This window comes from Tachypleus tridentatus, chromosome 3 (assembly GCF_004210375.1).
Source record: "Tachypleus tridentatus isolate NWPU-2018 chromosome 3, ASM421037v1, whole genome shotgun sequence".
Taxonomy (NCBI): domain Eukaryota; kingdom Metazoa; phylum Arthropoda; class Merostomata; order Xiphosura; family Limulidae; genus Tachypleus; species Tachypleus tridentatus.
In genome coordinates this window covers 88,455,304-88,472,046 of record NC_134827.1, presented here as the reverse complement: position 1 = coordinate 88,472,046, position 16,743 = coordinate 88,455,304, and the positions used below count along the sequence as shown (strand labels likewise).

The window sequence follows — 16,743 nt, the reverse complement described above, 5'->3', positions numbered from 1 at the left end:
CATTTCACGGTTATTATGCACCCTAACAATAAACACTGTAATATATAACTGTTAAAAAATGCTTAGCATTTAACAGCTGCAAATACACATAACATTTAGTAATTAATATGAACCTTGATATTTAAGTGTTCGTTTATACTGTAAGATTTCACAGCTACTATTGTATCAACCCGAGTATTTGTAACCTACAATATACAACAGTTAGAGTATACATTAAGAGTTCACAGTCCATATGTTCCCCATATTTAACACGTACAATATTACTTCAACATCTAACGTTTAGTATATGCCATAACAATTAAATGGTTAGTACGTATCCTAACATTTAATGTTGATATTATCATATATGTATTATTAATCACTTTCTATCAACTCTAAATATTTAAGGGAACATGTATACTCTATTAAGCACCCCAGTGGCACAGCGGCATGTCTGTGTACTTTCACCAATGGAAACTGTGTTTCGATACCCGTAGTGAGCAGAGCACAGAGAGCGTATTGTGTGGCTTTGTGTTTAACTTAAACTTAAACAAACAACACTACGAAAATATTCTAACATATACAGGGCATGGACGAAAAACTATTAGAAAATGTAAATAAAACCATTCAGGTATTTACGAAAGCCAGTGTCAAAATTAAAATTTGATATTATATTTGAAGAAATCTCGTTGAGTGTATTCTACATAGTTTTACATACGTTTCTTTTATGTAATAAGAGGATCACTTTTTGTCCACCCCCTGTACCTCTCAGAAAACACAATAAATTTAGCACTTAGTATAATCCCTAAACTTTAAAAGTTTGTCTATAATCTAATACTTTACAGTTTATATATACCCTAAGATAACAGTTGTTTTATTTCTAAAATTTAGCAATTAATCTATAAGCTAAAACTTAATAACAAATATATACCCTATACTTTATATTTTGATGCCAGTAAAATAAAAATTAGTGTTGGTAATAAACAATCTAAATACTATAAATTAAACTGGAATTTTGTATACATGGTGCTCTTTTCAAGTATAAGATTGTAGCGTTAATATTCTAATTTTGCATTTTATACACAGTATGCAAGAGTGGTGTTAGTCGTTTTAATAATACTCTTACTTATATAAATATGTCGTACTTAGTAATCACAAAAGAGATATACTTAATGAACATGGAAAACAAATTATGAGATGCCATATTTGACTGGAATTATGTCACTTTTTTAAATTCATTGTATCTTATTCAGTAATGGAAACACTTATGAAAGAATTGGTATTCTGTGCCTTACCCAATAGATATAGATGAAGAAAATATGGCTGACACTAAAGTCTTCGTTGAAAAATTGTCAGGAAATCCAAGGTTGCTGCAAATTCAACAAAAACGTCACACAACTTTAGAACCTCTACCAAATACATGGAATTCAGCTGCTGAACAAGGTCTTATAATACTAACGAACTACACATATAATCTTTAGAAAAATTGTTCTCCTAGATGACTTTATATATACGTACGTACGAACATACACACAATATAGGTATGATTTTGAGGAATGTCCGAAAATAGTTTGATAAACCCGAGCCACAAGACAGTTACAGTTTTGAACCTACAGTTTGTAATGTATTAACATCCCATGTATGAAGTTTTTTGACACACTTCATATGCCATCATAACACTTCTCTATGTTCTCAATTTGTAGGCTAGAGACAATAGTCAGTCAGTATATCAAGCATTACAATAGCTATTTTATCCGTTCACATAGTGTTCTCATATCAGCCACCTTTGTTTTACAGACGATGACCTTCACATACTTTCAGATAAAAAGAAGTTCAAACAAGTGAAGCTAAGTGAGTGTACCGGGCAGAGCGTTGGCCCACGAATGCTCCTATCTTGTTTACATGTTTGTTACCGGTTTACGTCTTTATAGAATTACTAAATGGTGGCTCTGTCACGTGCATTCTACATCACTGCCTTTGTAGTAGACTAGATAATTTCGGTTCTGCTACCCACGGACGCAAATAGCTTTTTTTGTTCGGGTGTTTCCTGAGGAAGTAGTTGGTGACCGCTATGCGTTGTAGGTGATTACATTCATTATGAATAAAAATACCTGCATACACCTTTAAAACAGCACAAACCGTGAGGTCTGGAGTAATTTTATCTGACACCAGATATATATTAAGCGACCTTATGTTTAGTGATTTTATTTACTTTAAAAGTTTGTAATAGATATCTTTGGAGATTTTTATTTTTAATGAATTTACAAAAATTATCTGATTCCCAAGAGAAGTGTCGACTTATTATGGTGAGAAAAATGGACCTACATTGTTTCCTTGAGCGTGCTAAAAAAACGCTGGTACAATCTTGGCTGATAGTCCCAATCCAAAGATGGAAAGTGATACTATGATCAGCCAAAGTTCACTGCAACAAAACATAAATTATAAATAAATCATATATATTTCAAGGTTCCCGTGAAAGTGATATATTATACAACACTAGAACACATAACACGTAAAAGAAACTTTCAAATTATATTTCTATATATTGCATAGCATGTTCCTATCACCGATATAACCACAAACTTACCAATGCCGGCACCGTTTCTGTGATAACAAACTTGTAATTAGGATTATCTTTTTTGTCTCTCTCTTTCTGAAACCACCAAATTTCTAACTGGAGAAACAAATTTTTCCAAAATGTGACGATCAATTGACAATTGACTTTACTGTTTCCAGTTATTAATAGATGAACTAACCAATCAACACGTGTGAAAAGTTAAATTCTTAAAAGTCAGTGAGAAGTGAAGGCGTGTCACGCACAAATTAGGTTTAGGTTTACGACTTCTGTTTTGTCTAGGCGGAGATGTGTTTGTAAGTAAAGAGTTGTGTTTATCACAGTCAAAATAGCAACAGTCATTATAAGTTTAGGTAAAACTGGGTCGATGTAATATTTGCTTCTTTGGAGACAGTTTATGCCAAATATCGCTTATTTTTCGTCTTTTTACATTGATTTTTACAGTTTTACAGATAGTCGTTCCTCAGGAAATAGGATTATATAAATAAAAAAGTTACAAGTGGAAAAAATATAAATGGACTACTGGAATAATAGGTAAAACTTCTTCCGTAAAGCTGACATTTCAGCCCTCAAGTGGCCCGGCACAAAGCTATTCAAGGGCTATCTGCGCTAGCCGTCCCTAATTTAGCAATGTAAGACTAGAGGGAAGGCAGCTAATCATTACCACCCACCGTCAACTCTCGAGCTATTCTTTTATCAACGAATAGTGGGATTGACCGTGACCTTGTAACGACCCCACGACTGAAAGGGCGAGCATGTTTGGTGCGACCGGGATTCGAACGCGCGACCCTCGGATTACGAGTCGAATGCCTTAACTCACCTGGCCATGCCGGGCCTGCACTATTGAGTAGAACTTCTTTCTACTGTGGAAAAGAATTTGCTGTGACCTCGATATATACGAGGGTGAAATACGTATCATCTATAGAGATAGCCACTTTATAAGCATACAAAAATAATAAAGTGCAATTAGAATTTATAAATACATGTAGTTCTCCTGTCTACTTGTTTGTTTGTGTTTTCTTTATACCTTTAACGCTTTCGCCACATCTCACACATACCCTTATTTTATTTATTTGGTCAAGAAGCTTTCGTCAGAGTTCAAACACAAGTCGAGTACATTTGAAAGAAGAATAGCCAAGTGAAAGTTGAATACAGTTTGTACTCTAACTGATCTCTCAAAAAGTGAAATATAAACGTAATCACTTCTATGATGCAATCTGTAACTAGAATTCATCTTGCAAGAACAGTTAGAAAATATATATTTTAGAACTAAGTATCAAACACATTTAACTAAAACAATTGAAATGCAAGCAAGCACTTACGCAGAGAATGAAAAATATGGTGCAGGTCCAATAAATACAAAACTTAAAGCACACAGAAAACTGCCAAACGTACACAAAACTTTAGGGGGAACCTGAAGGAGAAGAAAAATGATTTTGTTTTCATTTCCATATGAAATATTAATATGCCTATAGGAAGCATATCGCTTTAAAAGGAGGCATTTAATAAGACTTTATAAAATAAAAGAGAAACGTAAGATAAGACATTTAAATTATTGTCTTAAATATACTAGTGGGTCTTCTCGAATTGAAGTAACTTCTACAAATAAATGTTAAAATAAGTTTTGTTAATAGGAAAGCTGTTCTGCTAAACATAACTGTCAATAATTTTATTATTACATTTTTAATTGATAAATATCTTCCTCCCCACTTCAAATATTAATATAAATGTAAAATGTAATAATAAAGTTATGTAACATGAAATAAAAACCCTTCGTGATGACGAAATACCTACTTAAAGTAAAAATGCATTCTTAAGATGGCTGGTATGGGTATTAAAACTTTAATTAAAATAAAGTACAGAACAACATTTGACATTCTTAGGTCATCTTCAGGTTAACAAAGTAAATTACAATATACTAGTTCATCAAAAGTAAGCCAACCTAAAGTAAGTTACAATATACGAGTTCATCAAAAGCAAGACCATCTGATTAACTTTTAATATAAATATCCATCATAAATGTGTGTGTGTATTTTCTTATAACAAAGGACCTCAGGCTATCTGCTAAGTCCACAGAGAGGAATCGAATCCCTGATTTTAGGGTTGTAAATCCGTAGACTTACCGCTGTATCAGCGGGGAACTCCATCATAAGTAAACAGATCTGGTGTAAGATTCAATATGCTCTCTTATCGAAACTAAGCCAACTTTATTTAAGTTTTAATATATTCGCTCATCAAAAGAAAGCCGACCTTATGTAAGTTTTATTATGCTAGTTCACCAAAAGTAACCGAACTTTGGTAAAATTTTAATATACTAATTCATCTAAAGTAAAGAGATCTGAAGTAAGATTACCGAATTGGTCTGTACTCACACCTTTATCGCATATCCTCCCAAATATTGGGGAAGTAAACGCATAAATTCCTCCGTTTATAATGAAGATGGTCCCTAAAACACCTCCCTCTAAGTCAAACTAGATAAATAAACATAAAGAATAACCTCTTAGCAACAAAACTAGTAATACGGTCATGAGATACTATCTCATTAGCAGAGAATAATCAAACAAACATTTGACGAGTTAACTAAAGCTGTATTCATCTTATACTCGACAAAAAAAAGCAAATCCTTACATGTCTTTATCATAAAGCTTTATATATACAGTTCTAGAAAATTTACACTTTCATCCTTAGCCTAATATATACGTTATTGAACTATATACATAAATAACAGGCATAAACATAAAAAATCATCTAATTCAACCAGTGATTAACAGCTATTTAAACAAATATATACGAAGATTCATCTTTAACACATTTGAATAAACATTGTATGTTGCATTATACCAAAGGTTATGAAGACTGATACGCGTTCTGAAGCATAATATCACGACAAATAGCATTCAAAACGTGCTACTAACTAGCTTAGTTATATGAAGAAAATAACCTTTATTAACTTGCAATGAATCATGCTTCTCCAAATTCGGCGTTATTTTCCATACAACATAAGACGTCAAAGTGATTTGTAATAACAGTTTTCCAGTGTTGGTGTAGTAAGTAAATCAGATCATTTAATGAGTCCAGTTTCAAAGTGACTGGTGTTTCGGTGTAGGTGTGGTAAGTAGATCAGACCATTTAATGAGTTCACTTTCAAAGTGACTGGTGTTTCGGTGTAGGTGTAATAAGTAGATCAGACCATTTAATGAGTCCAGTTTCAAAGTGACTGGTGTTTCGGTGTAGGTGTAGTAAGTAGATCAGACCATTTAATGAGTCCAGTGTCAAAGTGACTGGTGTTTCGGTGTAGGTGTAGTAAGTAGATCAGATCATTTAATGAGTCCAGTGTCAAAGTGACTGGTGTTTCGGTGTAGGTGTAGTAAGTAGATCAGATCATTTAATGAGTTCACTTTCAAAGTGACTGGTGTTTCGGTGTAGGTGTAGTAAGTAGATCAGACCATTCAATGAGTTCACTTTCAAAGTGACTGGTGTTTCGGTGTAGGTGTAATAAGTAGATCAGACCATTTAATGAGTCCAGTGTCAAAGTGACTGGTGTTTCGGTGTAGGTGTAGTAAGTAGATCAGATCATTTAATGAGTTCACTTTCAAATTAACTGGTGTTTCGGTGTAGGTGTAGTAAATAGATCAGACCATTTAATGAGTCCAGTTTCAAAGTGACTGGTGTTTCGGTGTAGGTGTAGTAAGTAGATCAGACCATTTAATGAGTCCAGTTTCGAAGTGACTGGTGTTTTGGTGTAGGTGTAGTAAGTAGATCAGACCATTTAATGAGTCCAGTGTCAAAGTGACTGGTGTTTCGGTGTAGGTGTAGTAAGTAGATCAGATCATTTAATGAGTCCAGTGTCAAAGTGACTGGTGTTTCGGTGTAGGTGTAGTAAGTAGATCAGACCATTTAATGAGTCCAGTTTCAAAGTGACTGGTGTTTCGGTGTAGGTGTAGTAAGTAGATCAGATCATTTAATGAGTCCAGTGTCAAAGTGACTGGTGTTTCGGTGTAGGTGTAGTAAGTAGATCAGATCATTTAATGAGTCCAGTGTCAAAGTGACTGGTGTTTCGGTGTAGGTGTAGTAAGTAGATCAGACCATTTAATGAGTCCAGTGTCAAAGTGACTGGTGTTTCGGTGTAGGTGTAGTAAGTAGATCAGACCATTTAATGAGTCCAGTTTCGAAGTGACTGGTGTTTTGGTGTAGGTGTAGTAAGTCGTCCACCTAATGATAAGTTCTGGTGCAGAATAAGATATTGTATCTGTATCTGATTATATTATTAGAAAATTATAATGAAATTCGTTAAGGTTCAAGTTAGAAAATAAAGTTGGCTGACATCAGGCTTACTGAAGAACTGGACAAAAGGTAATATCATAACCTAACCAGTTGTATATGTAATTATAGTACATTGAATAATTGGGCAAAATGTTAAATTATATCTCAACTAGTTGTTACCGTAGAATTATATCACTTTGGTGTATTAAACAACGTGTTGTGTCATAACCCAACTAACTCAGGTTAGCGTATAATTATATAACACTGAAGGATTGTCAAAATGTTATGTATCGTAAACAAAGTAGCTGTATGTTACCATGGAATTATGTCCTATTGTAGTATTGAATAAAATATCATAACATAACCCAACTTACTGTAGGTTAACATGAAATTATATCAACGGTTGTTTTCTTACTCATTTTAAGGTCTAAAGGATAATTTATATTTTGATGTTACTATAACCAGTGATGAAAATCTTAGCTGTATGCGCTTTATTTTAACATCTCTGCCATCCATGTGCGTTATGTATCACTGACAATCCCTTTAAAATACACATCTCCTCACCAATATTTAGAAAAGAATATTTGTTTGGATAATTAAGTCAGTGAAGATAAATTTTAAATCAAATTTATTAAGTAAAAAGTAAATACAATACCTCAATCTAAAGATGCTATGTGCTTAGTTTACATAAATATTATGTAAGTTCAAGAAAGTTTACCTGGCGTAAGTGTGGTTCCAGCGTAGCTACATTAAATCCAATGGCAAGGAGAGACGAAATTATTACTAATGAATTTATAATTATTCCAAAATTTGATAAAAGCTTGAAAAATCCACCAGACTTTTCTTCATTTTTCCACTCTGAAATCAACAGAAACTTTCAAAACATAAAATATTTTAGTCCTAAAAAATATTTATTACAACGCTACCTTTCTATTGTATTCTTCTTCGTAATCTTTAGTAATAATGAGTAGGATATTAATATGTATATAACAGTTTCACTACGTAGCATGCTCTTAATAAGAACATATCTAATAAATTAATATAATCATAGTTTTTTATGAAATGTTTTTGAATACTCAGAGTATTTTTATTTCAGGCGGTTCCTCACTGGTAAGACTGAAGGTTTATAACAGTAAAAATCGGTTTTCGATTGTCATTGAGTAGCATTATAATTAGCAACAAAGAGGTTAATAAAATTTTCAGGCGTTCTGTTCAACACTTACCTGTCTCTGGTAACAAGAAAAAAACTTTAGCAATACCCAGTAGCAGTAAACTTCCAAGAACCACAAAAGGCAATGCAAATCCTCCTACCTAAACGTAGAAATTAGAATAAATATTCTAAATAATAATATTATTAATTATGAAATTCTGAAAGTAATGAGTCTAAATTAAACATCTACCAATAATATGTTTAATGTATTTGAAATGAGTTATAACAGAAATTAATTGGATGTAACGATCTTTCTTGACAAAAGATATATGAATATCTGAAGTCTTTTCCGTTTTTCAGGTAACTGCGTTCAAGAAACCGATGGCCACAACAACGTGGAAGGATAATGTTTAAATCAGTTTGACTATGCAGAATACAGCAGAATACAACAGAATACAGCTTATATATTGCATATCTTGATACAAATTGCCTGCATATGATTTCGGATGACGATTTTCATACTCGTATGTTCTATGTAGGTTCTATTTAATTCATTAAATCACCAAGCAAACTTCATACTATATTTATGTTTTGCAAGTTTGCAGACACGTTTATGAGACTTTTGCACGAGACATGTTTAAGTTAATAATTCTCACATTTGAAATAAAATTCAAAACTCTTCAAACAGTTTACTTATACATCATTAAATAGCCATCATCACTCCAATACCTTTTCAACTCTACAAACACAAATGATGTTTTAAAAGCATTTTTAACGTGATATACACAACTACTCGTCTTTGTCATCTAATACTCTACCAACATTGCAGGTTAATATTTTATTCACGGTAACCGTAACAGTACTTTTTACTTTTTATTGTTCCTGGGCAGAAAGTGTTTTTTTCCCAATTGCTTATCCCTAAAGTAAATAAAAAAGACCTGTTTTTTTCTTCAAAGTTTGCTTTTGTGACCTGGGAGCGTGTAACGAAAACATGATGGGAGACAGTATTTGGGAGTTGATACGTGAAAGTGATTTGCATTACAGTCACAAATCTCGAAAAACTACTCACTCCTAAACATTTTTATATAACTAGTAACTGTATAAAGATTGCCTCTGCTTCATGTACGATTATTGCAATAGTAACAGATACTATCAATAGTTATATCATTATGTGCTGTCATCTATGATCCATTAAATTAAAAACATGCTATCACAATCATGATATACAACGATAATAATTAGTCAAATTGATTCAAATTAACTTGAAGCTCAGATTAATATCGATGCTTTCACTAAAGTATATATCAATACATATTTGTACCAACCTAAACTAAATACAATAATCCATAGTATAATACAGTTACCATCCTCGGTTGTCTCCAGTAGTTGAACTGTCAAAATAATGTGTTTCATACAAAAGTTGATATACTCAATTTAGATGGAGCTACAGAAACGTAAAAAGAGGAATGTTCAGAGAAACAAAAACTATTCCACTCATATTCATAACAAACCATTTTACGTTGAGCGATAATACAACTCCTTTTCTGCACGTGGAGAAGTCTTACACATTTACGTATAGTGAAAATAATCTTTCTAGTATTACAAGATCTGTTCCATATAAATTCTTCAAACTGCCAGATGAAGAGAGAGATTTTAAGTCAACTGAAAATTTTACTACAGAAAGTAATGGTAACGTTGCTCTTTCAGCAAGTTTTGAATTCCTGCCTGTCATTTACAGTTCTGCAAACTGTTAAAGTTTCAGGAGTTACAGTCACTGGTACTTGTCTTCATAACTGTATAATAATCGAACAGATATCTCACAGCAAAACTATGCTATATAGCTTAGAAAGTAAGAGCTTTAACACACATTTGGCTTCCTCGATCTTGTGATCAGTAAACTTTGCGATAGTCAGGGATAATAACACACATCGTACAATGATAGTCAGGGGTAATAACACACATCGTACAATGAACATTACAGAAAGGGAGGGTTGTTTCTTCCTTTGAGTCGTTTGTTTTTGCAACAAATGACTGTCTTAAATGTAAAGCAATAAAGTGACAATCATTTTACGACAAAGTTCCCTTGATAGCTCAGAAAGAAAGAAATTCTTGTTCCTTCCAGTTAATAATTCTTCAACCAAATTACTATCGTAGCTGTTGCTCTGGTATTTACTCCCAGCCATAGTAATAAGAAGTTAGGCATCTCCTTGAACAGCTACAACACATCTTATTCAGGTAATTTCTCATCACACTTTTCTTCCACAGCCAGAAAAGAACTTTCTCTATCGCCGCCCCCCTTAGTAGCACAATGGTATGTCTTCAAACTCACTACGCTAGAAATTGTGTTTCAATGCCCGTGGTAGGTAGAACACTGATGACCCATTGTTTACCTTTGTGCTTAACTTCAGTAATAAATAAACTTTGTTTGTTTTTTATTTCCTTAGCCTGAGATGATGAAAACAGTGCTTATGATTTATGATCAAGAAGCTCATCAGTAACATCCAGCTGCAGCTTGTTGACATGCTGTACATGTTTACATTTTACCATGTTACTACCGTTTCTTGTACTTTAATGGCCTGATCTATTGAAGTACTAAATACAGACCCTTCCAGCTATAAGTCAGGTGCTTTTATATCGCTGGAATGTTCCAAAGCCATACCTCACCCCTATCATAAAATATATGTTCCCTAACTATCTTGTTATGACATCTCTTTTACCATATAGCAGCCTTCATTATCTTTTGGCCTGCAGACTTGTGTGCATTTTCCAATTCAGATCTTTCATACCTAAGATATTCTTGTGAACCCCGTAGCATATCTACTTTAGTGACAATCACGCTTAACATTCACAGGAAACAATATTTCCCAACCAAAAAAGAAGCATGCTTAGCTAACAATTATTCAACCTCTACTCCATTGTGCACTATGCTATCATAATGCATGGAGTTTGGTATTTGTTTATTACAGTCAATAACATATTTTGCAAGTATCTGCTTCATAGGTTTCATTACCCAATCAGAGAGGTGATGATAAGGTGAAACACATAGCTTCATCACATTCAACGCTTTACACAACTTAATAATTAACAAATGAAATTAGCTTGTAATCCATGAGAAATTCTTCAAGTTGGATCAGGTAATCAAGTGTTGTCTGCTTTTTGGGTAGGAAACAGTGAATTTTATGTTTTAGCGTTATAAGTGTATTATATTTGGTCATCACACTATGCTTCATCTGTAGTAAACCATGGAAGACCATTTGTGCTTACAAAAGTATGTGACTCCCTTCACAATGTACAGTCATGATTTCCAATGGCTTTATGCTCATACTGGCTGGTATTGGATGGTCAATATGGATGTGCAAATGCAGTTTGCTTGTTGCACAGCAAATCCATCCAAATGAACTCAGCTCGGTGATGAGTACCTTCGTTTCTGTGGTGGACATCACGTAGAAGTCAGAGATAGACCTCTTCATTCACACCTATAATTACTCATAAGAAAAAAAAGACAGTGCTAACTGTCTTGGACGGTGACTTCATTTTGAGTGTTTGGGAAGTGCATTGGTAGCTATTATAACAACCAAAAGTTCCGAGTACCTTCAAGCTCCGTAAAAGATGGACTTCCACACCCTTCAGTATGAACTGTCTCCTACGCCTCGCTGAATTGGTGACTATACTCGTTTAGTTTTGCAAGTTTAAAATAGCAGGAGCTACAACTTGGTGCTAGGTCTCTTGAATCTCCTGCGCAGTAAGTTGAGATTGGTTTCCTTACCTCCTTTGCTACATTGAAAGTATTGACAGTTCTTGTTAAAGTGACCTTGTTGGCTACGTATGAAAGTGATGCTTTGGGCTTCCATTTCAAATTGACATCTAAGTTTGTGATACAAACGCGATGGAAGAATTAGGGAGGTCCTGCTTGTTCACTTGGAAATAGTGTCGTTGTGTTGCAGCACAAAGATATTTGTTTTAGCACAAAGCTACTCAATAGTCTATCTGCAATCTGTCTATCGTGTGGAATATAACTTATTGACAGACATTCTATATTAAAAACACACACGTCATGACAGATGTTTTGAAAAATGTGTATATTAACAAATGTAATACGAAACGCACGGTAAGTCTCTCCATTCCCCCCTTACTTTTAGGCTACTCCTAACATTGATTAAAATATATTGCGTATCGGTCGAGATATTGCTGTAACTTACGCAAAACACTTACACTAAGCATAGTGCGAGTTAAATGCGTAAGCAAACGTAATTTAGATGGATATGGAGATTTTTATATTTTATCATACATTTCCGTAATGTTTTCTTAAATAAAGACAATTTAATCTCTATAAACATTAAAATCAACGCATAAATAAATATACAACCTCTTTAGTATTGCTATAAGCACATTAAATGTGTAACATATATGCAAAATATGTCAGCTAACTAAACTGATCTGTAACTATACATTTTCCTTGAGTTTAATAAAATATTGTAATCTATTAAATGATCCAGTATAAAGAAAAATTTGGATTACACTTTTTATTTTTTGGAATAAAGAACGTACAAACGTATTCACCAGTCGAACATTTTCTGTATTCTATGAGCATATGAATTTAAATGCTGAATTTCGTAAAGATATTGAGCATTCGTAAATAAACATAGTCATAAGCTTGTGAAATATTTCAATATCTGATTATTTTCTTAACACTTTGAATGTTTTCGCTAAAATCAAGATTTTAAAAACTGCCTAATAAAAAGGATGTATTGATAGAATAAATATCTATTAAGAAATTAATATTATTAGATGTAAACAATTTCAAGTAGATTATATCATAAAATGTTATAACTACTTAATGTCATTAAAATTAAAAATATAATTAACTAGGGCAGCTCACCTGATATAGACCACCTCCAAGAGTTGGACCAACTATTAGTCCTACGCCAAAAAATGAATGTAGAATTGACTGAAAAAAGAAAGATGAAGACGAAATTTTAAAACTACTTACAAATAAATTGACCCTTACACTTATTATACAAGAAGCAAACGGAACATTGGTGGGACATAACATTTGCCTTTTATATAAAACTAATTGGCAACATAATCAGATTTTTTTCTAATTTAGGAAACCTTTCAAAGAAAGATGTAAATGAAAACTTAGTTTCTTCATCAAATTATTCTGAGTGAATATACGTTTCGCAAATATTTTGTTCAAATTCTTGTTGCGTAATAATAAGCACAAAGCTCTACTCACCATGGGTATCGAACCCCGAAGTGCTACTGAAGAGGAGGCTCTTTTCTCTGGATTACTTCAATACAAGGAACGTTACCCATCATTAAAAAACCTCGGACAAATCCAAGTTAAAGTATTAAATCATGTCTTCTATTAAAACAATGGTTTCAGATAACGTGTATGATTTGGTTAACGTGTATGGTTTGGTTTGAATTTTAAGCAAAGCTACGAGGGCTATCTGCGCTAGCCGTCCCTATTTTAACAGTTTAAGACTAGAGAAAAGGCAGCACCACCCACCGTCAACTCTTGGACTACTCTTTTACCAACGAATAACGGGATTGAAAGAACGTTATAACGCCCCCACGGCTCAAAGGTCGAGCATGTTTGGTGTCGCTGACGTGTATCTAAAGTTAAATAATGAAAATTGACAAAGTGCTTAAGCCAGTAATTATTTTTAACAGTCTTTGAATACCTGCAGGTATATTTTATGTATAAGCTATCATATTCTATATGCAAAAAAAAAAATTAAGTATCTAATATCATTAATTATAACGTATAAAAATCTAAACAGAAATAAATTTAATGAACATTTATTTCACTAATTTCTTTTCCAAAATGTGAGATTATCTTCGAGATATCAGTACGAAGTTTTAAACAGAAATCAAAACTTTATTACAAGTAATTTCTTTTCTTACCCATTTCGTTCATAAACTCGCTACATCCAACGAATATAATTTACACTTTTGTTTTATCTATGTTCATAATTTCCTATTGGCAAATTATTTTCATAAATATGTTGCAAGTAACATAGCAGTTAAATATTTTATAACTTAAATCGATATTCACACAAAATTTATTGTGTTAAATCAACAGACAGTTAAAGAAAATCAAGTATTCTGCAATGACGAAACACAGAGACCAGTGATTTCTGTTTAAAGCAACATTAGCGTAATCATTTTCGTTAAAGTAAATCAAAAACATTTGTAATAACTCACAAACCAAGTGATAAATAAAAATAAAATTCTCCTTTGAAATTTGAAAAGAAAATTTCAACAGAATGATCAACTATACTTTTTTTTTAATTAACGCGATATTTGGAGAATGAAAGAAAACACAGAAATTTCCCTTAAAATATAATATTTAGAAGATAATACGGCGATGTAAAAGCTATTGGTTATATCACATTTTGTCAAGAGAGCATCCCGATAAGAAGGTATAGTGCCATCCCAAATGTCACTGAAAAATTTCATTTACAAGCTATTAGAACATTTTATTTATTCGTCACGAAGACATCATTTGAAAATAAGCTAGGACTAATCAAACTAAAGTTGGTTTTCCAGATTATAAATTAGAAGGTCGAAGTTTGGTGTCCCATTGATGCAAAAACGTACTTTGTATGAACTTATTTCGGCATGTATATTTTAGGTTTTTTGTTTGTGCGTCTATTCAGGATTGGTTTCAAAGCCTTGTTATGGATAATAAACTGAAAATGTTACTTTTATTTTCAATAAATATAGAATAAAAATACTGTTATAAATATATTTTGAGTTAGAAATCTAAATTACATCAGAAGGTTATCTCACCAAAGTCGTGGCGACTTGATCACGAAATTCTCCCGCACACACAGAATTAGCTGCAGTCATAAACGATGCAGAGCCCAAACCTTCCACTATTCTAATGGTAAAGGCGAGAACAATGAAGGGGGTTCCACTAGGAGCACGGTCTATGAATCTAATTTAAATACAACAAATATACAAAACTACTTACATAAAATGCCAAATATCACGCTTCCAGCTTACACTGTTGTATTTACCCTATAAAAACGTTTCAATGTTTTTGAAAACAAAAGACGATGAAACAGTTTAATGTTGTAATCACTCTTAATTTCATGTTTTAATTAAATAATTAAGTAACTATTGTCAGACTTCCAATTTCAGCTGCAAACTCACACTGGGAAACGTTTTTTTCTGTGATAATCATCGTGCGATAATATGTTCCTTGTATTTTATACGCAATACTTTTGTGTGTTCTGGTTTAAAGAATCTTTTTTGCGATACAGCATCTCATTGTAACAAATTAATTACTCTATAATGTCTTGTTATAAAATAAAGTACATTGACGTGTGTAGGCGTGATGTTGGCATGTGTAGATGTGATGTTGACATGTGTAGATGTGAAGTTATTATTAACTTGACTTATTTATTTCGTTTGTTGTAGCAAGTAGTATTGTTGTACAATTTCAAATCTAAAATCAAACGATGTTTCTGATATGAAATACGTAAGAGAAAACTTCGTATTTTTAAGATTAATAAGAACCCAAAAACATTAACCATAAATACTAATTACTGGCAAAACTATGTGTATAATGTTGGAATTGAAAAACAAAAAGTGTTTATGACAGACGATGATAGGATTTCATTACTACTAAAAATGTACAAACAGAACTAATAATATATCGAAAGTTTAACTTCCTTGTGACTTTTTACACAACTCATTTTATGTGGAATTTCACTTCAGAACAAAGAAGTATTGAAGTATGAAAAATAATCTTACTATATGAAACCAACATGTACATAGTGAGTAAAAATCGATAGCTTTAATTGATAATGTAAACAATACCAAGAACCATCAATGCTGTTATCTTAGGTAAACTGGTTATGCGGATGCCAGTACAGTTGTGAAGATACCAATATCTGTTTTAACAGACAGAAACAATACATCATTTGTTTATCTAATAAATTCATTGTGTGTGTGTTTTTCTTATAGCAAAGTCACATCGGACTATCTGCTGTGTCCACCGAGGGTAATCGAATCCCTGATTTTAACTTTATAAATCCATATACTTACTACTGTCCCAGCGAGGAACAAATTTATTGTAACCGATGCATAAAATATAACGAAATTTACAGATTCCAAAAATATCGTAGATGTGTTGGAAACACGAGTAACGACATTCCAAAATACATATGCTAATATTAAAAGTATTTCTGTCAGTTTCATTCAGACATCTGTATATCTGAAAAGGTAAGAGTAGTGAAACTTTCCTTAGTGTGGAAATTAGAAAAGGTGGAGCCGATTAGAGACAGTAACAGATAATTGAGAATAATAATTCAGGTAAAAAAAAAAGGTGGCTTGACACGAGACGAAGAGTTTTTACTAATTCTGAGAGTCGTTAATACACATGTTGCGTAAGACAGGACAAGATGGGAGGATTATCTTGGAAAGCCCAGTTGTTATATATGCAACAAGAAAGGAAAGCTATTAGATTTGTGTGTCAGCAATGCATGGATAGTAGTTAACACATTATTTGAGAAGCTAGATAGCCAAAGTGTATCTATAGAAGCGTTAATGTAAGATCACAAGTAGATACACTTTAGTGCAAAAAGCACTATGGAAATGTGTAAGTGATTGTAAGGTGATTTCGAGTGTAACAACAGATCGTAGCTCAAACCAGTGCTAGTAACAATTACGCTGGAAAAGTGGAAAAGAAAGATCCATGCTCCAATAAAATACGTATTAAAAGATGGATGCTGAAGGGAACATGTGCAGAACAGTTTGTAGA

At 32.9% G+C, this 16,743-nt stretch overlaps 1 protein-coding gene across 3 annotated transcripts in view; it reads right to left on the bottom strand.

The window, feature by feature from the left end:
* Positions 1 to 1,248: 1,248 nt before the first annotated feature.
* The window catches only part of LOC143247427 (MFS-type transporter SLC18B1-like), a 37,996-nt gene continuing 22,501 nt past the window's right edge, over positions 1,249 to 16,743 (bottom strand). For 2 of the 3 annotated variants that reach the window (XM_076495501.1, XM_076495503.1), the window contains 7 exons: positions 14,766 to 14,913; positions 12,847 to 12,915; positions 8,041 to 8,128; positions 7,536 to 7,675; positions 4,927 to 5,025; positions 3,877 to 3,968; positions 1,249 to 2,401 (listed from right to left, as the gene is read on the bottom strand). In XM_076495501.1, coding sequence (XP_076351616.1) covers positions 2,323 to 2,401; positions 3,877 to 3,968; positions 4,927 to 5,025; positions 7,536 to 7,675; positions 8,041 to 8,128; positions 12,847 to 12,915; positions 14,766 to 14,913 — 715 coding nt within the window. In that variant the 3' untranslated portion in view covers positions 1,249 to 2,322. The remainder of the gene's footprint in view (positions 2,402 to 3,876; positions 3,969 to 4,926; positions 5,026 to 7,535; positions 7,676 to 8,040; positions 8,129 to 12,846; positions 12,916 to 14,765; positions 14,914 to 16,743) is intronic. The other variant, XM_076495502.1, reaches the window with a different exon arrangement.